Source organism: Podarcis cretensis (genome assembly GCF_951804945.1).
Source record: "Podarcis cretensis genome assembly, chromosome: 8".
Lineage (NCBI taxonomy): Eukaryota > Metazoa > Chordata > Lepidosauria > Squamata > Lacertidae > Podarcis > Podarcis cretensis.
In genome coordinates, this window is record NC_137177.1 from 80,886,092 (window position 1) to 80,913,382 (window position 27,291).

The 27,291-nt window shown below is 46.5% G+C and overlaps 2 protein-coding genes across 3 annotated transcripts in view; one reads left to right on the plus strand and one right to left on the minus strand.

Moving 5' to 3' along the window:
* Positions 1 to 2,990: 2,990 nt before the first annotated feature.
* On the plus strand, positions 2,991 to 17,014 carry SLC66A1 (solute carrier family 66 member 1). Its single transcript, XM_079987235.1, has 8 exons — positions 2,991 to 3,175; positions 6,714 to 7,001; positions 8,636 to 8,765; positions 10,442 to 10,529; positions 12,666 to 12,823; positions 13,676 to 13,768; positions 15,608 to 15,793; positions 16,370 to 17,014. Exons 2-8 carry the CDS (start codon positions 6,829 to 6,831, stop codon positions 16,466 to 16,468), a joined length of 927 nt encoding a protein of 308 aa, XP_079843361.1. The 5' UTR covers positions 2,991 to 3,175; positions 6,714 to 6,828; the 3' UTR covers positions 16,469 to 17,014.
* Positions 17,015 to 18,895: 1,881 nt separating this feature from the next.
* The window catches only part of CAPZB (capping actin protein of muscle Z-line subunit beta), a 73,835-nt gene continuing 65,439 nt past the window's right edge, over positions 18,896 to 27,291 (minus strand). The window contains exons 7-10 of one of the 2 annotated variants that reach the window (XM_079987261.1): positions 26,127 to 26,192; positions 22,834 to 22,910; positions 21,996 to 22,108; positions 18,896 to 19,863 (exon numbers count right to left, since the gene is read on the minus strand). In XM_079987261.1, the coding sequence (XP_079843387.1) occupies positions 22,006 to 22,108; positions 22,834 to 22,910; positions 26,127 to 26,192 (246 nt within the window). In that variant the 3' untranslated portion in view covers positions 18,896 to 19,863; positions 21,996 to 22,005. The remainder of the gene's footprint in view (positions 19,864 to 21,995; positions 22,109 to 22,833; positions 22,911 to 26,126; positions 26,193 to 27,291) is intronic. The other variant, XM_079987262.1, reaches the window with a different exon arrangement.

Genomic DNA, 27,291 nt, shown 5'->3' on the forward strand with positions numbered 1-27,291 from the left:
CGCCTTTTAAAGCACGCGTGACGCCACGCCTTCCCTTCCCAGGTAAGGGGCCGTCTCAAAATTCCTGCAATGTCTTTTTAGAGCATGCCATTTTGCAGCATGCCTGTTTTAAAAGGGCTGGTTTCAAGCAGGGCCTTCAGTCAGAGTGTCCTGCTAAGGTCTGGGAGACCTGGGTTCAAATCCTCACTGGGCTATGAACTCGCATAGGTGCGACCTTGTGCCGGTCACTACTGTCTATCTCAGCCTAACCTACCTCTCCGGGTTGTTGTGGGGATTAAATGAGGAGGGAGGCAGAACCGTGTGAGCCAATGCTTTCGAGCAACTTGGAGAAAAATGGTAGGATATAGAATTCGACTCCCTCAGGAGGTTGAGGGCTCTCCTTCCACGATTCTATGAAGTGCATAAAAGATCTTATGGGGGACTCTCCATCACTGGACTTTTTTTTTTAACTTTATTGCAAACAATTTACATATAACAACACAGACAAAGACAATATCTCAATGACAATAAACATTAACTAACAACACATCTTCTAACCTAAGGCCCAGGGCCCGGATGTGGCCCAATCGCCTTCTCAATCCAACCCGCGGACGGTCTGGGAATCAGCATGTTTTTACATGAGTAGAATGTATCCCTGCTCACAAGTGTGATTTTTCCTTTAGCTGTTTTTTAAGTATGCAAAATGCTGATGGCCCTCAAGTCAGCTGTCCAGATCCCAGAAAAAGTGCTTTGCAAGAGTAGCTGTTTGGGACAGTGCCCAGGTTAGGGAGGGGAGGGTTTGAAAGAGATGGAGGGTTTCCCTTGACATTTGGGTCCAGGCTGGTAGTTGGAGATACACTACCCCTGAACTAGGAGGCTCCATTAAGCCCCAGTGGCAAATAGCTGTACAAGCTTGCATCCAATGTTAAGAGTAGAACAGGGGTAGGCAACCTAAGGCCCGGGGGCCAGATCCGGCCCAATCGCCTTCTCAATCCAGCCCGCAGACGGTCTGGGAATCAGTGTGTTTTTACATGAGTAGAATGTGTCCTTTTATTTAAAATGCATCTCTGGGTTATTTGTGGGGCCTGCCTGGTGTTTTTACATGAGTAGAATGTGTCCTTTTATTTAAAATGCATCTCTGGGTTATTTGTGGGGCATAGGAATTCGTTCACTCCGCCCCCCCCCCAATATAGTCCAGCCCACCACATGGTCTGAAGGATGGCAGACCGCCCCACAGCTGAAAAAGTTTGCTGACCCCTGGTCTAACATCACACACATTTTTAGTTCCAATTCATCTCATTGTGCTTTCGACAAATTCTTAACCTTTACGCAATTCCTGTTAATCTGTTACATATCCAGAAAATTGTATACATTTATAAAGGTAAAGGGGCCCCTGACCATTAGGTCCAGTCGCAGACAACTCTGGGGTTGTGGCGCTCATCTCGCTTTATACAGCTTCCAGGTCATGTGGCCAGCATGACTAAGCCGCTTCTGGCGAACCAGAGCAGCACATGGAAATGCCGTTTGCCTTTCCGCTGGAGTGGTACCTATTTATCTACTTGCACTTCATGCTTTCGAACTGCTAGGTTGGCAGGAGCTGGGACCGAGCAACAGGAGGTTACCCCATCATGAGGATTCGAACCGCCTGTCTTCTGATCTGCAAGCCCTAGGCTTTGTGTTTTAACCCATAGCACCACCCAAGTCCCTTCTACATTCATAGTTACCCTTAATATTCAAGATTCAATCTAGACCTGTCAGGAGATTTGCATTTTCACAATATTGATTTAGATATTCTTTAGATGTTATCCATTCTTTACACACTTTCTGGTTTGAGTTTCCTCTTATTCTCCCAGTCATTTTCACAATTTCCAAGTATTCTATCACCTTCACCTGCCAGCCAAGCTTTGTAGGAATTAAGTCACATTTCCAGTGTTTTGCTACTAAAATTCTAGCCGCTGTAGTTGCATACATAAAGATGGTTCTAAAGTTTTTTGGGATTTCACTGGAAGGTTTTAAGCAGAGGTTGGATGGCCGTCTATCAGGGATGCTTTAGTTGAGATTTCTGCATTGCGGGGGGTTGGACTAGATTACCCTCAGGAGTCCTCTTGACCAACTCTACAATTACAGTGATACCTTGGGTTAAGAACTTAATTAATTCTGGAGGTCCGTTCTTAACCTGAAACTGTTCTTAACCTGAGGCACCACTTTAGCTAATGGGGCCTCCCGCTGCCGTGTGATTTCTGTTCTCATCCTGAAGCAAAGTTCTTAACCTGAGGCACTATTTCTGGGTTAGCGGAGTCTGTAACCTGAAGCATATGTAACCCGAGGTACCACTGTATTGTAATGTGTTTTCTTTTATGTGCTTTTCTTTCTTTTTTCTATGTTATATTTGTCAGGACTGTGAAAAACTTAATAAAAAATTTTTGGGGAAAAAATTCTAGTCACCCTAGTTGCATACATAAAGATGGTTCTAAAGTTTTTAAGCAGAGGTTGGGTGGCCGTCTATCAGGGATGCTTTAGTTGAGATTCCTGCATTGCGGGGGTTGGACTAGATGACCCTCAGGGATTCCCTTGACCAACTCTACAATTACAGTGGTACCTCGGGTTAAGTACTTAATTCGTTCCGGAGGTCCGTTCTTAACCTGAAACTGTTCTTAACCCGAAGCACCACTTTAGCTAATGGGGCCTCCCGCTGCCGCTGCACCGCTGGAGCACGATTTCTGTTCTCATCCTGAAGCAAAGTTCTTAACCCGAGGTACTATTCCTGGGTTAGCGGAGTCTGTAACCTGCAGCGTCTGTAACGCGAGATACCACTGCGTTCTAAGGCGCCGCCACAACCAAACCGCAGAGCTCCGCCCCGAGGCGCTTCCAAAACGCGGGCGGCTGGCTCTGCGGGTTCCGTGGGGCTGACTCCTCGTTCCCGCCGGCCGGGAGGCGGAGCGAGGCCCCGATTCCTCCCCCTTCGGTGGGGCGGGCTCTGCCGTCAGCTGACGCCGCCGCATCCGCCAACCCTCCCGCCGGCGCCGCAGGGGAGGAGCTGCGGCCGAGTCGGGCTGAGAACAAAACAAAGCCGCGCTCCGGATCGGCGTCTGAACAGCCGCCAAGAGGAGCGAATCCGGTTTGGGCGCAATGGCACCCCGGGGCGCGCAGACGAGGGCCAGGAGCTAAAGCGCCTTCAACATCTTTGGGAATCGGAGTGAGTTGAATGATTGCGGTTGGGGGTTGTCCCCAGGGGAAGTAGGGTTCCTAACCCGGGGGTAGGGCACGATGTTTCCCTCCCCCGAGGTCAAACCAGGGCAGGTATTTGTTTTAAAACCCTAATTACCTTTCCCACCCCAATTTCTTGATGCTAGCTCCATAGGTTTCTTGTACTAGCCAAAGGCCAGGATGATAAAAATTCGAGATGCTAAGTATAATATATTTATAAATTTTATATACCGCTTGATTTTATTTATTTTTTTAAAAAAAACCTTCTCAAAAGCAGTTTCCAAAAGGCAAAACGATAAAATTAGCACAAAAAACAATAATTTAAGGTAAAATAGCAATAGACTAAAAACAGATTAAAACTCGCATCATAATAATCTGGGGAGGCTGGCGAAAAAGAGGAGAGTGAAAGCTCCTGCCATATTTCAATGGGCAGGGAGTTCCAAAGTGCAGCCACACAAGAAGATTGAGTTATTACTATCTATCGTTATTCCTTGATGACTGTCTTGCAAATGAAATGGAAGACCACCTGGGGCTTAGGTTTATCAGGAGGCTGTTTATCAGCCAGCCCCCATCCCACCAAGGCCTTGGGTGTGGTTCCTCCTTTCTTACAAAATAAAAAAAGCCACTCTGCCTGTGCTCAGAGGCCTTCCTGTGTCCCAGAACTGCCCCCAGGCTTGAAAAAAATAGGTAATGATTCAGCTTGGGGAAAACCTTATTATTAAATGGAGTTTGGTAGGGAGGAAATTTTTTTTGTTCATTTTCTTTGATGGTATATTGAATGTTTTTGGATGGGTGGGAGAAGATGAATCGTGGCCCATTGCAACTGCTAATTATTACAAGTGGCTAATTATGTACAAGTGGCTTCTTTCATTTCCAGACCTCTGCAAAGGTGGAAAGCAGTGGTAAACAAGAGTAACACTGGGCATGCGCCAAGTATATTCCTCCATCTTTGCTCACAGCCACTTTGGAATTCGCTTCTTTGTGTTCCACCTGCTAGATCTGTCCTGGGGAAGGTCATTGTGGATGCTATCCTGGCTCCTTTTTTATTTTCTTTTTTGCAACTCTTTATTTTTTTTGAAACAGTCGCCCTGTTCTTGCAGTAACCAATAGAGACTAAACCAAAGGTTCTGGCCCCTAGCTATAGCACCGTAGATTTCCCCCACCAAATTTCCATCAGGCCAAACCCTCACTGTCCTTTCGGGACAGTTCCTTCTTGGCTACTGTGAGAGAGCAGGATACTCTCTAAATCATGGGTAGGCAAACTAAGGCCCGGGGGCCGGATCCAGCCCAATTGCCTTCTAAATCCGGCCTGCGGACGGTCCGGGAATCAGCGTGTTTTTACATGAGTAGAATATGCCCTTTTACAGTGGTACCTTGGGTTACAGACGCTTCAGGTTACATACGCTTCAGGTTACAGACTCCGCTAACTCAGATAGTACCTTGGGTTAAGAACTTTGCTTCAGGTTGCACAGAAATCGTGCAGCAGCAGCACAGCGGCAGCAGTAGGCCCCATTAGCTAAAGTGGTACCTCAGGTTAAGAACAGTTTCAGGTTAAGAACGGACCTCCGGAACAAATTAAGTTCTTAACCCGAGGTACCACTGTCTTTAAAATGCATCTCTGGGTTATTTATGGGGCATAGGAATTTGTTCATTCCCCCCCCCCAAAAAAAAATAGTCCGGCCCTCACAAGGCCTGAGGGACAGTGGACCGGCCCCCTGCTGAAAAAGTTTGCTGACCCCAGCTCTAAATTCTCCAAGTGATCTTTGTCCATGAGGGCTGGTGGTTTTGTGACCTCTTTTCCACCTGGATCTGTAGAATGAAAAACAGCCTTTTGTCCTCACCTAGAACAGACCAGGGATGTGGGGCTGGGGAGACTCCCCTGGACATCTTCTGAGACAAACATTCGGATAGCAAACCAGGTCACCGTGTGGTAAATACTGAAGTGGTTTGTCACCCTCTTGTTTACACACACCAAGGGGAAGCGCTCCAGAATCTGGTCTTGCCTTTGGACTCCAGTCAGAAAGTTTTTGTTGTTGTTTTTTAAAAAAGCTTTTTACTTGCTTGTTTGGCTAGCAAAAAAGAAAAAAGAAGAAAAAAGAATTCAGCTTTGGAAGACCAAACTCACTCTCTCTCTCTCTCTCTCTCTCTCTCTCTGTGTGTGTGTGTGTCAGAATGAAAAATAAATTTTGTGCTGAAATGACGATTTCTCTGTGCCTGCAAAGCAAGAATATGTGCTTGGGCAATTCTTGCCGGCTAAAGTCCTCTGTCTTTTGCTTTGCCTGTGGGATTGTGAAAGGGCTCCCTGCTCACGAGTGTGATTTTTTCCTTGAGCTGTATTTTTCAGTATGCATGTCAGCTGTCTAGATCCCAGAAAAAGTGCTTTGCTTGGGACAGTGCCCAGGTTAGGGAGGGGAGGGGTGGGTTTGAAAGAGATGGAGGGTTTCCCTTGACATTTGGGTCCATGCTGGTAGTTGGAGATACACTACCCCTGAACTAGGAGGCTTCATTAAGCCCCAGTGGCAAATAGCTGTACTGGCTTGCATCCAATGTTAAGAGTAGACCAGGGGTAGACAACCTAAGGCCCAATTGCCTTCTCAATCCAGCCTGCGGATGGTCCGGGAATCAGCGTGTTTCTACATGAATAGAATGTCTCCTTTTATTTAAAATGCATCTCTGGGTTGTTTGTGGGGCTCACCTGGTGTTTTTACATGAGAAGAATGTGTGCTTTTATTTAAAATTAATCCTGGGGCATAGGAATTCGTTCATTTTTTCCTCCAAAATATAGTCTGGCCCGCCACATGGTCTGAGGGATAGTGGACCAGCCCACGGCTGAAAAAGGTTGCTGACCCCTGGAGTAGACCAACCACACAGCTAGGCTAATTTAGGTTCATTCATTTCAGTGGGTCTGCTTAGTTGGATAAAGGTAAAGGGACCCCTGACCATTAGGTCCAGTCATGACCAACTCTGGGGTTGTCACGCTTATCTCGCTTTATTGGCCGAGGGAGCTGGCGTACAGCTTCCGGGTCATGTGGCCAGCATGACTAAGCCACTTCTGGCGAACCAGAGCAGCGCACGGAAACCCCATTGACCTTCCCGCTGGAGTGGTACCTATTTATCTACTTGCACTTTGACGTGCTTTCGAACTGCTAGGTTGGCAGGAGCTGGGACCGAGCAACGGGAGCTCACCCGTTACGGGGATTTGAACCGCCGACCTTCTGATTGGCAAGTCCTAGGCTTTGTGGTTTAACCTACAGTGCCACCCGCATCCCTTGCTTAGTTGGATACAACCCTTTAAACTAGCCTCCCCCAACCTGATTCCCTCTAGATGTTTGTTTAGCATTCTAGGTTCAAATTATGGATTAAAATTTGTGTCTGAGAAGGCTTTACCTAAAGTGAAAAGTTTTTCGCAGGCGTCAGGAAGAATACAATTGAGACATTTGACCAATGTCAATTAGCAGGGAGTTTCAGAGTGCAGCCATGCTAAAAGACTGGTTCCTATGACATTTCTTTCCTTTCTTCCTTGGCAGGTTCACGGCTTGGCTATGGACAAATAATCCTGTCTCTTATGTTTCGTGTGACTTCTGTGGCCTTGCCTCCCTTTCTCTAAATTCCCTAAATTGAGCCTTTGCTTAGATACGCACAATGCCGGTTCATCTGCAAATGATCGGTTCCCTGAGCATGAATTTTTCCGATTGCCCCAATGGCTCCCAGTGGGTTTGGGAGATATTCCACGAATGTGCCCAGGACGGCTGGGACATATCCAGCGTGGTGCTGGGCTTGCTCTCCATCTTCTGCTTTGCTGCGGCGTCTTTCCCGTAAGTAACAACAAGCAAAAAAACAATGGTCGCTTCCTCTTTGGTTGCCTTGAGTGATCATATCTCCTAATTGAAGAACTCAACAACCCACTGCTGGAATGACGGGCGAGTTTCTCATTACTAACCAACCCTGACGCAACATATTTTTTTTGGGAGACATGAGTCACTTCCCGCTCGAGCAAGTCTCCTGCTGCCCTTAGGAAACCCCGAGCTTTCCTTATTTCCCCATTTCTTTGCAATGGCAACGACAAAATCCCTCCAAATGAAGCTCATATAGCTGACTGGAATCTCGAGCAAGGTAGTGCGCCCTGCGCTGCAACATTTCGTTGCAGTTCTCGCCGACGTTGTCTCTTAAAGTAAAGCCTGGGAAATATATCTACAGTGGTACCTCGCAAGACGAATGCCTCGTAAGACGAAAAACTCGCAAAACAAAAGAGTTTTTCGTTTTTTGAGTTGCTTCGCAAGACGGATTTCCCTATGGGCTTGCTTCGCAAGACAAAAACGTCTTGCAAGTTTGTTTCCTTTGTCTTGCAAGTTTGTTTCCTTTTTCTTAAAACCATGCATTCACTTCGAGGAGCAACTCATAGCACGCGGTGTGGTAGCCTTTTTTGAGGTTTTTGAAGACTTTGGTGATTTTTGAAGCTTTTCCAAAGTCCGTGCTTCGCAAGACGAAAAAATCGCAAGACGAAAAAACTCGCGGAACGAATTAATTTCGTCTTGCGAGGCACCTCTGTACTTATTACTCACCAAATGGATCCAGGGCAGGTTGCGAAAACATCATTTAAAATGAAGTGCATAGGTGAAGCAGCGATCATTACTTGCTTCAGATGTCTTGAGAAAGATCGTTCTGTGACAAAATGGTTGCAGGCTAGGTGGCCCATTGGCCCTGATATAGCAGCTCTTCTTACATTCTTAAATACATGTATATCTTTTTGCCCAGGCTTTCCCTGACCCAAGATTGAAGACCCTGTCTTTATTTGACTGAATTCCCTGAAATTTTATTTCTTTTTGTTTGCTTTTCTGCTCACCAGAACTTAATTAACGAGGCCTTTGGTTGATTTGATCGACATCCTATGACCTTTTAAAATGTGGTGGGTTGTTTTTTTTGGGGGGGGGGCGGCGAGCGTTATTGGGTTGTTGTTCATTTCGGTTATGTATTTTGTGGTTTTTATCTTTGATTTTATTCTCTGAAATGCCCTGAGACCTCCAGGTATAGGGCGGTAATATAAATTCAACAGATAAAATTAAAAAATAAACAAATGTTTTGCTGTTTACACGTTGCATTTTTGTTTCAGCAATGTTCTTGCATCCTACACTTTTTAGAGATTAAAAAATATCATGCAGTTTATGCCTACTTTTAAATAAACGAATATAAAATAAAACCCGTAAAACCAACTAATATCAAAGTAGCAAAACAGAAGCACAGAACTATCTCTATATATAAAAAGCAATATTGTAACCGTGTGTGTATATGTGTCTGTGTGTGTCTACATGCAGACTTCTACAATCTTACTTTTTTTTGACTGGGAGCCTGGTCACCTGGAGATATAATGTGCTTGCCCTAGGTGACCAAGCAAAGCTTGACCAGCAAGCCTACTCTAACTGCTTCTTCCTCCAATGTCTCCCCTCTGCAGCCAATACTACCTGGCCTGTAAAACTGGGATTATGGACCAGGCATTATCTGTCTACTTCCTGCTGGGATGGTTGGGAGGAGACTCTTTAAACCTGATTGGGTCATTCTTGGCTGACCAGCTACCACTACAGGTAAGAAGAGCCTTTCTGGAGCAGAGTGAACTGAACTGAAATGGATGCTCTCATCCATGTTTTGCGTGGTTTAAAATAGGACCACTCTGTTCTGCCCTGGTCAGACCTCACCTGGGAGTCCTCTGTCCAGTTCTGGGCATCCAATCTAGATCTGCATTGGCTCCCAGTACGTTTCTGAGCACGATTCAAAGTGTTGGTGCTGACCTTTAAAGCCCTAAATGGCCTAGGCCCAATATACCTGAAGGAACGTCTCCACCCCCATCGTTCAGCCCGGACACTGAGATCCAGCACCAAGGGCCTTCTGGCAGTTCCCTCACTGCGAGAAGTGAGGTTACAGGGAACCAGGCAGAGGGCCTTCTCTGTAGTGGCGCCCGCCCTGTGGAATGCCCTCCCTTCAGATGTGAAGGAAATAAGCAGCTATCTTCTCTTTAAAAAAAACATCTGAAGGCAGCCCTGTTTAGGGAAGTTTTTAATATTTAACGCTGTATTGTTTTTAACACTCAATTGTGAGCCGCCCAGAGTGGCTGGGGAAACTCAGCCAGATGGGCGGGGTATGTATGTATGTATGTATGTATGTATGTATAAATAAATAAATAAATAAATAATATCATCATCCCCCCAGTTTAAGAATATTGACCAGCTGTAATGGGTGCTGAGGAGGGTGACCCAAGAGGATGAAGGGTAGGCATAGGCTAGGTTACCAGATGTCCCCGGTTCCCAGGGACAGTCCCCGGATTTGCAAATCTGTCCCTGGACAAATTCTGTCCCCGGAATGTCCCCATATTTGCAAATCTGTCCCCGGGAAACGTGGCAACGGCAGCCTCAGCAGCCCAGAGCCTATCTGGTAGCGCAGTTGGCTCTGGCTGGCTTCAGGAGCTGCTCACTGCCGCCGCCACTGCCGAAGGGGAGCCGGGGACGTCCGGCGGTACAGATCTCCTGACCCCTTCCCCCTTTGTTTGACAGATCGGGGGAGGCTCAGGAGTCGTGGGTGGGCGGCCATTGCCCAGGAAGGGCGCAAGGCGCACGGTTTCTCTTCCAGGCAAGGTGCAAAGCCCTTCTTTCGCACCCTGCAAAACATAAATGCGCAGAGTTTTTAAAAAACTGGGCAACAGCTGCCCACCTGCGACTCCCGAGACTCCCCCAATCTGTCAAAACAAAGGGGAAAGGGGGCAGGAGATCAGGGAAGGCTTGGGAGTCACGGGCTGGCAGCGCGCCGTTGCCCAGTCTTTAAAAAACCTGTGCATTTATGTTTCACAGGGTGCGAAAGAAGGGCTTTGCACCTTTATACAATATGCATGTGTTCTTGGGCCCAGGGTCTTTTGCCTCACCATCCCCACTACCGACTCCCTGTTGCTACTCAGCTCCCCCCCCCCCCAAAAAAAGGGTCCCCGGATTCATTGAAAAAAATCTGGTAACCATAGCATAGGCAAACTCCGACCCTCCAGATGTTTGGGACTACAGTTCCCATCATCCCTAGCTAACAGGACCAGTGGTCAGGGATGATGGGAATTGTGGTCCCAAACATCTGGATCACTTTGCGGAATCTGTATAGCCCAGGTGCAGAATTTAAATTCTTTTAAATTCAGAGTTGCTGTTGACAGCCCTCTCTCTCTCTCTCTCTCTCTCTCTCTTTCTTTCTTTCTTTCTTTCTTTCTTTCTCTCTTTCTCTGCCACAGGTATACACAGCCATCTATTACGTACTGGCAGACCTGCTTATGATGTCCCTCTACCTCTATTACAAAGTCAAGAACCAGAACAGAACCTGTAAGTTTCAACTCACTAACACGGACCAAGAAAAGCATGTTTTGCAAAACATTAAACAATTGTAACTTTTAAAAAAACCAAACCCAAAACATTAGCCCTGTTTTCAGGAAATACTTTCAACACAAGTTGGGGCCCCATGTTGAGGTTTGGGGCATGCAACTTAATTCTAGTTTTTACCTCTGGGCATGTGCAGAGTTCTCTACCCTACTTTGCCTATGGTTAAGAACGAACCAAAGTGCCAGGGTTACAGTTTTCCTGGAATACCCTTTAAACCTTTCTACTCAATGCTCACTGACTTCCAGGGTGGAATGCAAGCTGGTGTGGGTGGGCACTCTGTACATGCTCTAAGGCTCACTTAATTGGCTCCAGGGCTCAACATCTACTCTGCCACTGCATAACCACGTTCCTGTCCTATACATTTTAACTGTTATCAATTTGTATAGTGCTATCAGTTTGTGTGATGCTTTAGAGTACAAAAGGGCAGATTGTTGTCTCAAAACACCTACAATCTAAAGTTTGGCAAGGATTCATAAATTAGAAGCCCTGCATTAATCTTTAAACCCAATCCTTAAATCTTCCCTCACTCTTTAAAACCTCTCCATCTTGTTAATTTCATCAAACTTTTTTTAAAAAACCAATCCTTCCTGTAGATCTGTTAACTCAGTGAACAACTTCCTGGCTGCTGATAATGAATTTATCTCTTCCTCTTTTTTTGAGATATTTTAACACTGTGAGGCTGAAGGTCAGTGGCCGGGTGTCATTTTGGAACTGTTCCCCTAAAGGAAAATGTGTTACTGATGCCATAATTCTGGGAAACCCTAAATGTACCCCCAAAAAGCCACAGTAGGGCTAAACATTACTAATAATGATTTATTATTAACTAATTGCACTTTTTCCCTCTATTGAGCTCATGTAATCCCCACAATAATCCTGGGCAATAGGTTAGACTGAGAAGGCAGGTACTGGCCCTCAGTGAGCCTAATGACTGAGGGGGCAGATTTGAACCCTCTTCTCTCCCAGGTTCTGGCAAAACAGTCTAACCACTACGCCACACTGCCTCTCATATCCCAACTTTCCTCCAAGTGTCATACGTGGTTCTCCCCTGATCCATTTTGCCCTCACAAAAACAACCCTGCGGGCTAGAATAGGCCGAGAGGCAGTGACGGGCCCAAGCTCCCCCAGCGAGCTTTGCGGCTGAGTGGGGGACTTGAACTCTGCTGTTCCAGGTCCTAGGCTGATGCTCCAAACCACTACGCCACACTGCTGAAATGTTGGGGAAATTGTCAGGCAGAAGCTTGCTGCACTGGTCCAGCTCCGAGGGCCTTCTGGTGGTTCCCTCACAGCGAGAAGTGAGGTTACGGGGAACCAGGGGAGAGGGCCTTCTCGGTAGTGGCACCCGCCCTGTGGAACGCCCTCCCATCAAATGTCAAGGAAATAAACAACCATCTGACTTTTAGAAGACATCTGAAGGCAGCCCTGTATAGGGAAGTTTTTAATGTTTGACATTTTATTATGTTTTTATACAGGGGTCAGCAAACTTTTTCAGCAGGGGGCCGGTCCACTGTCCCTCAGACCTTGGCGGGGGGGGCTGGACTATATTTTTTTGGAGGGGGAAATGAATGAATTCCTATGCCCCACAAATAACCCAGAGATGCATTTTAAATAAAAGCACACTTTCTACTCATGTAAAAACACCAGGTAGGCCCCACAAATAACCCAGAGATTCATTTTAAATAAATACACACATTCTACTCATGTAAAAACACGCTGATTCCTGGACCGTCCGTGGGCCGGATTTAGAAGGCAATTGGGCCGCATCCGGCCCCCGGGCCTTAGGTTGCCTACCCCTGTGTTAGAAGATGTGTTGTTAGTTAATATTTAGATGTCATTGAGATACTGTCTTTGTGTTGTTATATGTATATTGTTTTGCAATAACAATTGCAAACCCATGTTTTTATATGTCCCAGAGTGGCTGAGGCAACGCAGCCAGATGGGCAGGATACAAATAATAAAATTATTATTATTACTTCGGGAAACTTTTTAAGGGGGTTTCCCATCCTCTTGTTCACATGCCACCCACCCCTCTGGCCAGTTTTCTGCCTTATCCTAAACCAATTTTTCTCTTTCCCTCCTCAGTCTCCGCTTCAATCAATGCCGCTTTTGCGTTCCTCGTTGTGGGAACGGTGTCTGTGACTTCCTTCCTCGGTAGACCCTCCTCTCTTCCCAGCGACGACACTGCGTCCTTCAGAGGGAGGATGCTTCTCTCGTCCGCAGAAGATCGTACTGGGTGGGAGGTGTGTTTATTTGTTTCACCTAAAGATCGGAAGCTGGAGGTCATGTGAGGCGCAGGGCGGGCCTGGTGCTCAGGTTTCTGCTGGAAGAAACTCCTCCCAATTTATGACATAGTTACGACAAATGTATGATGTTTCACTAAGGGTGTTATGGGTAATTTGGAAAACCTATAAAAAGGGGGGGGGACGCGGGTGGTGCTGTGGTCTAAACCACAGAGCTTAGGGCTTGCCGATCAGAAGGTCGGCGGTTCAAATCCCTGCAAACCACAGAGTAGGGCTTGCCGATCAGAAGGTCGGTGGTTCGAATCCCTGCGATGGGGTGAGCTCCCGTTGCTCGGTCCCTGCTCCTGCCCACCTAGCAGTTCAAAAGCACACCAGTGCAAGTAGATAAATAGGTACCACTGCAGCGGGAAGGTAAACGGCGTTTCCGTGCACTGCTCTGGTTCGCCAGAAGCGGCTTAGTCATCCTGGCCACATGACCCGGAAGCTGTACGCCTGCTCCCTCGGCCAGTAAAGCGAGATGAGTGCCGCAACCCCAGAGTTGTCCATTACTGGACCTAATGGTCATGGGTGGGCACCAGGGGGAAAAGGCTTTGGCCCTCCCATCTGCCGACGGACCCAGCCTGTTTTGACTTTACACTATTTTGGCTTTACACGCTGTTCCCAGACATTAACCCCACTGTAAACTGAGAGCTGCCTATATTTCCTTATTCTTGAAAAACTAATAAAAAATATTTTCAAAAAATAGAGGAGGGGAGCCAGAGGGTTAGGGTTAGGTTTGGGCAGAATTAATTTTAAACCTGTTCCGTTCTTGGGCCATTTATTTGTTTTTAACGGCCTCGTTTCCTTCCGCAGCCTTTCACCCAGCAAGAAATCATTGGTTTCATTATCGGGTCTGTTTCGTCTGTTCTCTACCTGCTTTCCCGGGTCCCACAGATCTACACGAATGTAAGCTGCGCTTGGGGAAATGGGGCAGGATCTGGTTCAATACCAGCGGCTCTTTCAGTCTGACTTGGGAGGGAGGCTACTGTATCTCAGTGGCAGAGCAACTGCTCTGCATGTCGAAGTTTCTGGGTTCAACTCGCAGTGGCATTTCCGGATAGGGCCGGGAGAGACAGGGCATCTAAATGGAGCAGTGGTCTGGCTCAGTATAAGGGCAGCTGACTTTGCTTTTGTTTAAATGGGCCCTTTTCTTTGAACCATGAGGACTAGAATTTTACTTTTTAAAAAAACTTTTATTGATACAGTGGTACCTCGGGTTGCATACGCTTCAGGTTACATACGCTTCAGGTTACAGACTCCACTAACCCAGAAATAGTGCTTCAGGTTAAGAACTTTGCTTCAGGATGAGAACAGAAATTGTGCTCTGGCAGTGCGGCAGCAGCGGGAGGCCCCATTAGCTAACGTGGTGCTTCAGGTTAAGAACAGTTTCAGGTTAAGAACAGACCTCCGGAACGAATTAAGTACTTAACCTGAGGTACCACTGTAAATGCAATACTTACAAACACAAAACACTAAACCAACTTATTATACATAGATACATACACTTCTCAACTTAGATTACAGAAAAAGAAAGAAAACAGACAAATTAAACAGACAAACATAAATTTTGACTTCCCTACACCTGTGTGTGGCTTCCTTTTTCTTTTCTTTTCACTATGTTATATTATTTTTGACTTGTCTCATCTTATACCCATTTCTTCTTAATTTTTTACTCTATCAGTTTCATTCATTGCATATCAATATATTAATACCAGAACAATGTTTTTTGATGAATTCCTTCACGCAAGTCCACTCCTCTATCAGTTTTTGGTCTGATTGGCTTCTTACTACTGCTGTAAGTCTTGCTGATTCTATATACAGTGGTAGCTCAGGTTAAGTACTTAATTCGTTCCAGAGGTCCGTACTTAACCTGAAACTGTTCTTAACCTGAAGCACCACTTTAGCTAATGGGGCCTCCCACTGCCACCGCGCTGCCAGAGCACGATTTCTGTTCTCATCCTGAAGCAAAGTACTTAACCCAAGGTAATATTTCTGGGTTAGCGGAGTCTGTAACCTGAAGCGTATGTAACCTGAAGCGTATGTAACCTGAGGTACCACTGTATTCACAAAATCTTATTTGCCATTCTCTTTTTGAGGGAGTTTTTTCTCCCTTCCAGTTTTTTTTCTATAATCATTCTGGCCACAGCAGTTGCATATAAGAAAACGTTTTTCCTAGCAGCAGAAATATAGAATTTTACTTTCCCCAGCCACTCTGGGCGGCTTCCAAAAGAATATTAAAATACTGTGATACATCAAACATTAAAAGCTTCCCTGAACAGGGCTGCCTTCAGATGTCTTCTAAAAGTCTGGTAGTTGTTGTTCTCTTTGACATCTGGTGGGAGGGCGTTCCACAGAGTAGGAGCCACTACCAAGAAGGCCCTCTGCCTGGTTCCCTGTAACTTGGCTTCTCACAGTGAGGGAACCGCCAGAAGGCCCTCGGTGCTGGACCTCAGTGTCCGGGTAGAACGATGGGGGTGGAGACACTCCTTCAGGTATACTGGACCGAGGCCGTTTAGGGCTTTATTGTTGTTGTTGTTGTTGCTGCTGCTGCTGCTAATAATAATAATAATAATAATAATAATAATAATAATTTATTATTTATACCCCACCCATCTGGCTGGGTTTCCCCAGCCACTCTGGGCGGCTTCCAACTGAACACTAAAATACAATAACCTATTAAACATTAAAAGCTTCCCTAAACAGGGCTGCCTTGATAATTGCAATTCCTCTTAACTTACCCTGCAGTTCAAGAGGAAATCGACCGTCGGCATATCTTACTCTCTCTTCGCTCTGGTGATGCTGGGGAACACTTTGTACGGACTCAGCGTCCTGCTGAAAAACCCGGATCGGGGCCAAGCTGAAGGCAGCTACGTCATCCACCACCTCCCATGGTTGATTGGCAGTTTGGGAGTCCTGGCCCTTGACATCGTTGTATCCTTTCTCTCTCTCCCATGACACCCCTACCCCCAGCCAGATTTCAGATTTTTTTGCGTTTCTGCAGAGGCAAAATCCCGTGCAGATATGAGAATTCTATAGACAATGCATCATAGTGCCATATCTTTTAATTATTTACCCAGGGAATCAACTCTCTGCTTACTCAACAAAGCTTGCTGAGTGATGTTGGGCCTAAGCTACCAAACAGCTGCATGGGTAAAACTGGGAAAAAAGCTCAGCTCCTGGGAGAAAAGTGGGTCCACTCTGCTGCATCTTCTCTTCTGCTCCTCTGCCCTGTCTTCGTGCAAATCCAGAATTGTGATGAAACATTCCAATGGGGCTGCGTGATGACAGCCTTGCGTTTTTATCTATATAGGAAGATATATGCTGCTGCCTTGATTTCTTTTCTCTTTTTTTTGCAACACATTTAAGTAGCAAGGGTCTTTTTAAAAAAATAAAAGGATTACACAGATTAATTTGAGATGGACCAACGGTAAAATCAAGAGGCACCCAGTTAAAAACTAAAATTGGCTCTTCCTGCTGCAGAAACTGTCCTTAACTTCACCAATTCAGATTTCGTTTCAGTTCCTTGCCTACCGTCGGAAGAGGCTACCATCGCTTGAAGAGAGAGAGGCTCTCCTGGGTGCTCAAGAGGAACCTCCCGAGAGCTGACAAGGCACAATTTTTAAGTGAATGAAGATGCTGTGAAGGCTTTCTCCATTCCTCTGGACTTTGGAGAGCACGCAACACAGTTAATCCTTTACTGTTGAACAGATCCTTCTCCATTTCGGGGTTGGGCTGACTACCTCTAAACGGACAATGTTTCTATTTAAAAGGGTGGGTTGGGGAATTAATCTCACAGGTTGTAAGCTGAGGACTGAAAATGGTGCATATCTTTTTTTGGAACTCAAGATGCACATAGCTCCCTCTTCACAATCACAATCCAAAATAAGGAAAAATGTAATTTAATGAGAAGGTTTGGATGGGATCAAAGGGAAATCACCGCAAGTGGGGATTGGGTAAAGCTATATCTCTGGGCGTCAAAGAGTTATTTGACTTCATAAACACAGTCACAGGTGAATTCTGCCAAGACCCATCGAGGGTGAAGGGGAGAGGTCTTGTTCTGTGGCACACACATTGGGCATTCATTGTGAATAAGCGTTTTATTTGCACAGATGGATAAATATGAAAATAAACTTAACCCCCGCTTTCTAATAATGTCTGGATGCTTAGGAGATGATGAAACAGAACTGTGGACAGCCAATGAAGCTCAATGTTGGACGATTTGGGGCAGGTAAAATTCTTCACACTGCACATAATTAAAAGTGTGGAACTTGCCCCCATAGGAGGCAGTCACAGCCACCACCTTGGATGACTCTGAGAGTATTGGACAAATTCATAATGGAGGCAGCAGTGTTTCTGGATAGCAGTTGCTGGAAATGGAGAGGGCTGCTGGTTTTATATTGGGGCATCTGGTTAGCCACTGTAAAAGCAGGATGCTGGACTAGATGGGCCAGCAATAAGTAACCAAACAAACCCCTGTGTTGCAAAGAGAACGTCAGCAATGTCTAGGCAAAACGATGACCATATACATACTTAATAGACTTTATAGGATTCCTTCAAACGATAACAAGTACAAAATTTAGCAATTCTATATTCTCCCACCACGCTGACGAAGAATTCTACAAAACAGTAGTCAATATCCGGAACCACTGTTCAGTGTTGGACATCATATTTGCTGAATACACAAAGCTTCACAGCTTGTCTTTCATCGTACAAAGTTTGCTACCTCGCTTCATTTAAAGGTTTTCAGAGACTTTGAGACTAAAGATTTCATTTTGTACTTTTTATGGTTTGAAGGAATTCTATAAAGACTGTCTATTACATATTTATATGGTGATCATGTTGCCTAGACATTGCTGATGGACTAGATGGGCCAGCAGATCATTCTCTTACGTTGTTAATCTTGGCCACAATCTCACTCCTTTCTTCAGTGTCGATATCTGAATAGGATAGGTTTCCTGGGGGTGTTTTAGACAGCCTAAACTCTGGAAAGATGAGGGTGTACCCCAAAAAAAGGTAAATGGATCCCTGACCATTAGGTCCAGTCGTGTCCGACTCTGGGGTTGCGGTGCTCATCTCGCTTTACTGGCCGAGGGAGCCGGCGTACAGCTTCCGGGTCCTGTGGCCAGCATGACTAAGCCGCTTCTGGCGAACAAGAGCAGCGCACAGAAACGCCGTTTACCTTCCCGCTGGAGCGGTACCTATTTATCTGCTTGCACTTAGATGTGCTTCCGAACTGCTAGGTTGGCAGGAGCAGGGACTGAGCAACGGGAGCTCACCCCATCACCCTTCTGATCAGCAAGCCCTAGGCTCTGTGGTTTAGACCACAGTGTCACCCGCGTCCATAACAAGTTGACTGCAAAAATGATACTAGAAAATTCATTGTTGTTGTGAATACAGAAGTAGGTGACCTCTAGTACAACTCAAGCCAGCCCATCACTTCCCAGGAAATACTTCGCTGCTTTAAAATGTAGGTAGGTTGTTTAATTCGAATTGAGGCCGGTTTGTGGAGGGAAACGCCTCAAAACAGAGTAGGAACTTTCTTCACACTCTTAACAGAGACATCTCCTTCCCTCCCAGGACTGCAATTCTCAGAGCTCCCTATGGGGAGGGACAGGCTGCTAAACCACTCTGGGAACTTTTAGCATCTTAACAAAACTACAGCCATGACTGTTTAAAAGTGGTATTGTAGAACTTTAAATGCACGGTATGAATGTGGCCAGTCTTTCAACATAGCCCAGTGTTTTCCAAATTTGGATCTCCACCTGTGGTTGGACTACAACTCCCATGATCCCTGACCACTGGTCCCGCTAGCTGGGGATGATGGGAGTTGTAGTCCAGTAACCTTTGGGGAGAGTGCATGCTGGACAGGCTATCCCACTGACTGACTTGTTACCAGCACCATCACATATCAAACAACCCCCCCTGGAAGGAACGTGCAAAAACGGTGAACTTCCCAACGCAAGTTTTCACATTTTTTTGCGGTTTATTTTATTTTTTATTTTTAAGTATGGAGGCTCAAGTATAAGATGTAGATTCCGATTTAAGCATTACAAATAAAATAAAAATAACCGGGGAGGGGTGGGTTTAAAAAATTTTCTGCATTCCATAGAAATCAAAACAAGAGAAGGGATTTGGGGGCGGGGGAGAGAGAAAGCACCTCACTGTCCCCATTAAGAAAGAACATCTTGCAGCCATCACCAACTCAGCAAAATTCCTCACAGCTCAAAAAGTCGGGGGGTGGGTGGGAGGGAGTTTACTTCAGCCTTCTGCACCCCCCCTCCCGCACAGCCCCCACCCCCAAACATACATGGAACAATTTCTTTTCCAGTTTTTCGTTTTCCTCTTTCACACACCACAGTATATAATAAAGTTTTTTTGTTGTTTGTTTTGTTTTACATTTTTTACACCAATGTAACAAAAGATGAAAAGAAAAAAGCAGGGGGAGGGGAGGGAAGGAAGGAAGGAGGGAGGGAGGGGTAAGACTAACAGAATGGCCTGGTGATTTTATGCATATAGATGTTGGGGTGGGGGCCAGGGGAAAAAAAACAGGGCAACAAAATAAACACCACCCCCTCCTGTGGATCTTTTTCTCTCTACAGAAATGCGCTCCGCAAAGTCCCGAGAATTAAAAAAAATATGGTGCAAATTAAGCCAAGAGAGAGAGAGAGACTGATGAAAGTTTATACAGCTTTATTCATCCGGGGTGGGGTTAGGGAGGGGGTGGGACTTGAGACAGCACTTTGTACGTGGGCATGATGTGATGGAGACGCAGACAGAAAAAATAGTGGCAGGCGGGTGGTGGGGGAGAGGAGAAAGGGAGAGGGGGAAAAGTTCTCTAAGAAAAAGGAATCTAATGAGAGCATGGCATGTCTCGTTAGCATCGTCAACGGAGCGGGTTTTCTTTGTTTTCGTTTTAGCTTTGCTGCTTCTTCTTCAAAGCCTCCACCAGGTCGATCTTCAGAGCTTCTTGCTTTGATTTGTCCGCAAAAGTCTGCACAGACCTGGAGGGAGAGAGCCGGAGGGTTAAAAACCAATATTGGCTGCTTGGGAAGGGGCCTTGGATTTGCGTTTTGGGGAAAGAAGAGGCAGAAACTTATATGTTATATAGTTATGAGCCTGCTAAGAGCTCCATTTTCTGGAAGACGACTCTTCTGGCATTCCACAGGTTCCTTGCTAATTGTGGCATTTCCCTGAAATCTGTTGAGGCCTCTTCTGGATTAATTTACATTACTGTGTAATGACTGCCAAGTGTCTTAAAAAGTACAGGGGTACCTCGGGTTAAGTACTTAATTCGTTCCGGAGGTCCGTTCTTAACCTGAAACTGTTCTTAACCTGAAACACCACTTTAGCTAATGGGGCCTCCTGCTGCCACCGTGCTGCCGGAGCACGATTTCTGTTCTCATCCTGAAGCAAAATTCTTAACTCGAGGTACTATTTCTGGGTTAGCGGTGTCTGTAACCTGAAGCGTATGTAACCTGAGGTACCACTGTAGTTGAAAGTCATAGTCCGAAGGATCTAATTTTTCCAAGCGATTCTCTTATAAACCTTCCATTTTGTAAACTGCTCTGAGGTGTTGTTTTGCAATCGAGCAGTATATAAATTTCGTGACGGACTGACTGAAGAGGCTAGCAGGCTGCATGAGCCCATGCTGGCTGGGGGAGAAAGCAACAGCCCTCTCATCTACTGTCATGCCCCTGTTACTCAGATAGACTGATGCTGAATGTGGAGGTTCCATGGCACCATCAATGCCGGCAGACTGATCCCCTCCATATCCTAGCAGTGAAGGAGCAGTTGGCCATTATTTCACACCTCCTTAGGTTTCCACAACTCTACTGGAAAACTACTTCCAGTCCGTTCTGTCTGTCTGTCTGTCTGTCGCTTTAGTAGACAAAATCAAACCCACACACGTTTTTCAGCAGTGTTCCTGAAAGAGAAGGGAAATTTTCTCCCCAGCTGCCATCAAAACAAGCAAGGCATCTTCTTCAACGCGGCTCAAGGAGGTTTCTGTGGCATGTTAGGAGCTCAACTCGTGGAAGGTTAAGCCGGCCTGAGGTTAGTCACTGCCATGCAGCCTAAGCAGTTAGAATTCAGAAGAGCAATTCTTTTTTCCCTTTAAGACAGTGCGGATGAGACTGCACAGTGTTTGATTTGGGCTGGGACTCTTCGGTGAATTGTATTGTTCCTGATAGAGTCAGGGGAAGGAAGAAATGGCCATGAGTCAGACCTTGGCTTTTCTACTCCTTTCCCTGTTTTGCCTCAATCCCAAAGCTCTGTGGATTATTGCCACCGTTTGTGGTGCTGCAGAACAGCCGGCAGAATCCAGCTTCCGTTTTAAAAGGCAGGGAAAGAGTGAAAACAAGTGCCTAGACCTCAAGAAAAGGGGGAAATAATTCAGCAGCAACCTGCAACTAAATTTGTATTCTGCAAAAGTCCAAAAGAATAAAAAACAAACAATCCCCAAATGAATTTAAGTGGTGTATGCAGAATTCAGAATAGTGGGTTTCATTTTAACTTTTATAAAGCCAAGTTTCTAGTCCACAGTGCTGGTAAGAGAAGCCCAAACGTTTGTGAGCAATGCCTGCTGAAATCTTGCAAGGGAGGCTTGAAGGAAGTGGAGTTTCAGCACTCCATACAGCTCCTTGCCGCCCCCCCACCGAATCAACTGATAGAAATTCCACAGAAAACCCTAACAGTTACCAAATTGCACTTTTTAAAAAGGGAAGGGATGGCGGTGTTACATTTACAAAGAATTTGCTGGCGTTTCTGCATGGTGTACACGCAGCCCTTATTGCCGCGGGCGTGGTTTCTCTCCCCACCCATGCACAGACTGATAAACAAAATCACACACACACAATTTATTTTTAACATACCAAGTGCAAGAAACTCCAAAACAGTGGGCAAGTAAGAACAAATCAAGCCTTTGGAAGAAAGGGACAGTGAGAGAGAGAGAGACAATGGGCCCTAGCATGTTCTAACTGGTTCAAGTTAGAGGTTAGGGGGTTAGTTTGTGTGAGGGCAGAGAGTGCCCCAACATGCGCTCACGGAAGGCAGGATTCGCCCGGCCAAAGTTAAGTGCTGTTTTAGTGCCAAGTGGTGCACTTTGCAGGCTGGAGGGAGGCCAAGGGGGAAATACCTGGGCCGGCTTAGTTATCCGGCTGAATGTACATCTGGCGTTGGGTCAGGACTTGGGAAAGCTCCCTCTGCAACTGCTTATACTTTTGGTTGTCGGGAATAGCATCAATAGATCTAGAGAGGAGCAGGTGCGGAAATGGAAAAAGGGAAGAGAAGCAGAGGAAGTAAAAGAACAGGTCAGAAGAGTTGGAGAAACAGAAGCAGAATGGGGGGGGGCGGCGGCAGCCACTGGAGTTGTGAGAGAGAGAACACGGCAGGTAGAAATAATTGAGTGGGAGAAAAGAGGAGACAGACGACGTTGCTTTCAGGTAGCAAAGGCAGAGAGGAAGGAGTTCACCGTCAACTGATGCTTCTTTTGGTTTGGAAATCGGATGACACACAGCTTGGGGGTGGCTGGGAAGCAGCTGCTTCTAGAGTAGCAAGCTGCCAGGTCACACAGAGTGCTTCTTCAAAGAGGAAGCTCTTTGTGCTACCTTGAAGCTTGCTGTCTGAAACCTTTGCCACATCAGTGTTGCGATTTAATTGGAGAAATGAAGCTGGGAGAGGGTGGGGATGACAAAAACCTAAGACTAGCTCAGAAGAATTTAACAGAACAAGGCACTCTTAATGGTAAGATAGAGGTGGGTGAAATTCCATTTGGTGCTTGTAGTGGGCTTGAAATATAGGGAACCAGGGCTACAAAGCATTGCTAAAATGTGCTGCAGTTCAACACATTCCTCAAAGAGAAATGTCTTTTTTAAAAAAATGATGGTAATAATTCATGGGAGTCAAGAGGGCGGAGGAAGGAGGAAGGGGAGGGGAGAACAACAACAACCGCAAAGTTGCAGTCCATCCCTTACCTCAGTCCATTGACAATGTCCTTCGTTTTCCCAAAATAAATCTCATTCAGCGTACTTCTGATTTTATTCTCCATGTCCTAGAAATGGGGTGTTGGAGGGGGAAAGAGAGATAATCCAGTTAGTTAAGTGCTAGTTTCCACCCTGGAGGAAGCAGTAGAAGCAAGGTAGAGGGCCTGGAAGATGATCCATCACAGGAACACACCTGTGAAAAGATTTCAGGTGAAAAGGAACCAGGTTGTGTTTGCTGCACCTTTCCCCTTAAAAACAGAAATGCTTTGCTCTGTGTCGCCCCCTCAGACACCCCATTGGTACACACTGAAGCCCATACACCCATCCAAGTACAGTGGTACCTTGGGTTACATATGATTCAGGTTACAGATGCTTCAGGTTACAGACTCCACCAACCCAGAAATATCACCTAGGGTTAAGAACTTTGCTTCAGAATGAGAACAGAAATTGTGCAGCAGCAGCAGGAGGCCCCATTAGCTAAAGTGGTGCTTCAAGTTAAGAACAGTTTCAGGTTAAGAACAGACCTCCAGAACGAATTATGTTCTTAACCTGAGGTACCACTGTATTTTAAAAATAAAACCCTCCTTTTTGCCTTGTAATGGCTGGCAGGATGGATGTACAGTGGTACCTCGGGTTAAGTACTTAATTCGTTCTGGAGGTCCGTTCTTAACCTGAAACTGTTCTTAACCTGAAGCACCACTTTAGCTAATGGGGCCTCCCGCTGCCGCCGCAGCACGATTTCTGTTCTCATCCTGAAGCAAAGTTCTTAACCTGAAGCACTATTTCTGGGTTAGCGGAGTCTGTAACCTGAAGCGTATGTAACCTGAAGCGTATGTAACCCAAGGTACCACTGTACTGAAATCAAAAATATTTAAACTGGCAAGGGGAAAAAGCCAATTCAAACCACAGAATCATTTTGAGGAGACGATGGTCTTAATGGGGCTTATTGCCTTCGGCAAGAAAAAATAAACCCCAAAGTGGCATGTTTAAAATAAATGAGAGAGACGCAAGGGAACTGAAAAACAAATGTGTAGGAATAAACATTAAGGTTTTAAAACAAGAGACAGAACGTTGCAATCCCTGCCACTAGAGGGCAGCAGGCACCCATGCAAGCAAACACCCGCTGCAATACAAGTCAGGAATTGTGGGTCCATCTGCACCACACATTTAAAGCAGTATCGTACCACTTTCAACAGCCGAGGCTTTCCACAAAGAAATATGGGAGCTGTAGTTTGTTAAGGGTGCTGAGAGGTGTCAGGAGATCCCCTATTCCCCTTGTAGAGCTACAATTCCCAGAGCGGTTTAACAATCAAGCCCTCTTCCCTGGGAACTGTATGTAGCTCTCAGCTCCCTTAAGAAGCTCCCAGGATTCCTTGGGGGACAGCAGGGCAGTGGCATGAGACCGCTTTGAATGCATGGTGCAGTTGGGGCCTATACAACCTCAAAGATGAGGTTGAGTTTAAGTCTAGCTGGATCCCCACAGTCAAGCAAACAAATGGGGTGACTGAGGATCTTTTAACCATTGAAGGCTGTGCTAGGCAGGAGAAAGAGAGGCAGACAGAGCAGTATAATGAACAGTGCTGAATCTGAACCAAGGGAACCTGGATTGGAGTCTTCACTGACCCATTTATGCCTCGGGCAAGCCTTTCTTTCTCTCCTTAACCAGCCTCCGAGGGGAACTGTGCAGGTAAAATGGGAAGGGGTGTGTGTATAACCTGGCCAAGTGTGCCACCCCGACTCCCCCCTGATCTTTTAAAATGCAAAAACGAACAAAAAAGTTGGGAGTGCCAAAAAGCAACTCCTCCCCAAAATGAACAAGATAATCTCCCACTCTGTCTCATTTGCCCTTTCAAGTCAGCCCCAGCCTTGGCAATCAGGATGAGGCCAAGGGACACTCAGCCAAGAGATGTTCTTGTCAGGGTGTTAACAGGGTGCACTGACATTTTTGGAGAGAAAGAAGGCGCCTACTTGCCGGGCGGTGTGACCTTTAAAAGAACAGCAGCCACTGGGAGCCATATATTTTGAGATAAAGGAGGGAGGGAGGGCATGGCTGTTTTACAGGTATGATGAACGAGCATGCCAGGGAGAGAGTCCAAAAGGGTGCAAGTTCATCATACCTGTAAAACAGGATCTAAGCACAAGGGCACTCTCTTCCCTCCTGTGGTCTCTAGCAAGTGGTGATGAGAAGCACTTTTGCCTCCAACTGTGCATGTAGAGCAGGGGTTGGCAGCCTGCAGCCCATGGGCCACAAGTGGCCCACAGGGGTCGTTTAAATGGCCCCTGAGCTGCCCCCCCCCCGAACTGAGCTGCTCGCTCGGCGAGTCCCCACGCACTGCGATAAACCGGCACAGCGCGGAGCGGGGACTCGCTTTCGCGGCGCCGAGAACCGCGTCTGCGCATGCACAGATGCCAAAAATCACATCTGCACAGGCGCCGAAAATCACGGCTGTGCAGACGCGATCCAGCCCATGGAGCGATCTGGCCCAGGTGAGGTAAACCTTGCTGACCCCTGATGTAGAGCATAGCCTTCATAGCTAGTAGCCATCCAGAGCTTCCCCCCATCCTGTTAATTTAATTTCAACAGGTCAACTCTGAGTTGAACTTAGCTGGATACAACCCAGAGTGTGGTATCTGGGTGCAAACCGGTATAGTCTAAGGATCTCGTTTCTTGCTTTTTTAGAAAATGGAAGTTACTAGTCCTCAAGACTAACATAAGGTTCATTCATTTCAACAGGTCTACCCCAAAATGACCTTTGTTAGATACAACCCAAAGTGTGGGATCTGGCTGTAAACCAGTGCAGCCTGAGAATCTCTCCCATTTCTTTTTCTTTTTTTAAAAAAATGGAAGTTACTAGTCTTCAAGACTAATGTTCATTTCATCAGACCTACCCTGAAGTATAATTTAATTGGCTACAACCTCGAAAATTTAAATAAAGGACACAAAATGGTAGAATTTAAGTTTCCACAAGATGCAAAAATAACCAGCAAGGGGGCTGGGCTCTAGCTGTAGATGCGTTAGCTGAAGCCAAAAAGTTCCATCTAGCCACCATATAGGAGAGAAATTGTCAAATTTGGGCTGATCTGGCCCATGGGCTGCTAGGTGCAAGACTAGTGTTGTAAGAAGGTGGATGAACTCCAGGGAGGAAATGGGGGCTTTTCATCACACATGAAGACTCAACTCAACTGACCGGCCTCTTGGGAGACTGGGGGGGGGGGTCGGCAACAGGGTAGAAGAGGGCACCCTGAATCTTGACTCCCTTCCCACCCACCTTGTCAGGACCTACCTCTACCAAGCGCCCAATGTTGGCTATGTGTGGAGAGGAGTCGCTCACAGTCTCGTCTTTTTCCATCTGGAACAGGGAAGGAAGAAAAATCTGGTTAAGAGGGAAGTCAACACCACAGAGGTTACACTGGTTAGAGCTCACCTGTTTGGGAGTCTGGAAGAAGGAAGAACACTGGGGATAGAGGAGAGAAAGGGAAGGCTGCTTGATGCATTGCCCAGGACCGGCTTGAGGACCACAGAACGGTGGCGCCTTCATTTGGCTGTATAACATGAGTGAAACTGCTGCCACTCCTGAGTCCCTCCACCACCAAAGCCCGGCACGCTGAGCAGTTCAACAAAGCCCCAATGCTCTTCCGGCTTCAATGTGAGCCTGAGAGGCATTGGGGCTCACTCATTGTGTAGGGCTGGGCTATGTATCTTGGCTGCTTCTTCCTCCCCTAAGGTGGGAGGTAAAGTAAAGGTAAAGGTACCCCTGCCCGTACGGGCCAGTCTTGACAGACTCTGGGGTTGTGCGCCCATCTCACTTAAGAGGCCAGGGGCCAGCGCTGTCCGGAGACACTTCCGGGTCACGTGGCCAGCGTGACATCGCTGCTCTGGCGAGCCAGAGCCGCACACGGAAACGCCGTTTACCTTCCCGCTGGTAAGCGGTCCCTATTTATCTACTTGCACCCGGAGGTGCTTTCGAACTGCTAGGTTGGCAGGCGCTGGGACCGAGCAGCGGGAGCGCACCCCGCCGCAGGGATTCGAACCGCCGACCTTTCGATCGGCAAGTCCTAGGCGCTGAGGCTTTAACCCACAGCGCCACCTGCGTCCCAGAAGGTGGGAAGCAGCAGCCAATATACAACAACAACAACAACAACAACAACAACAACAACAACGTTATTATTTATAGCCTGCCCATCTGGCTGGGTTTCCCCAGCCACTCTGGGCGGCTCCTAACAGAATATTAAAAACACAATAAAACATAAAACATTATAACATTCCCTAAACAGGGCTGCCTTCAGATGTCTTCTAAAAGTCAGATAGTTGTTTATTTCCTTGACATCTGATGGAAGGGTGTTCCACAGGGCAGGCGTCACTACCGAGAAGGCCCTCTGCCTGGTTCCCTGTAGCCTCGCTTCTCGCAGGAAGGGAACCACAAGAAGGCCCTCGGAGCTGGACCTCAG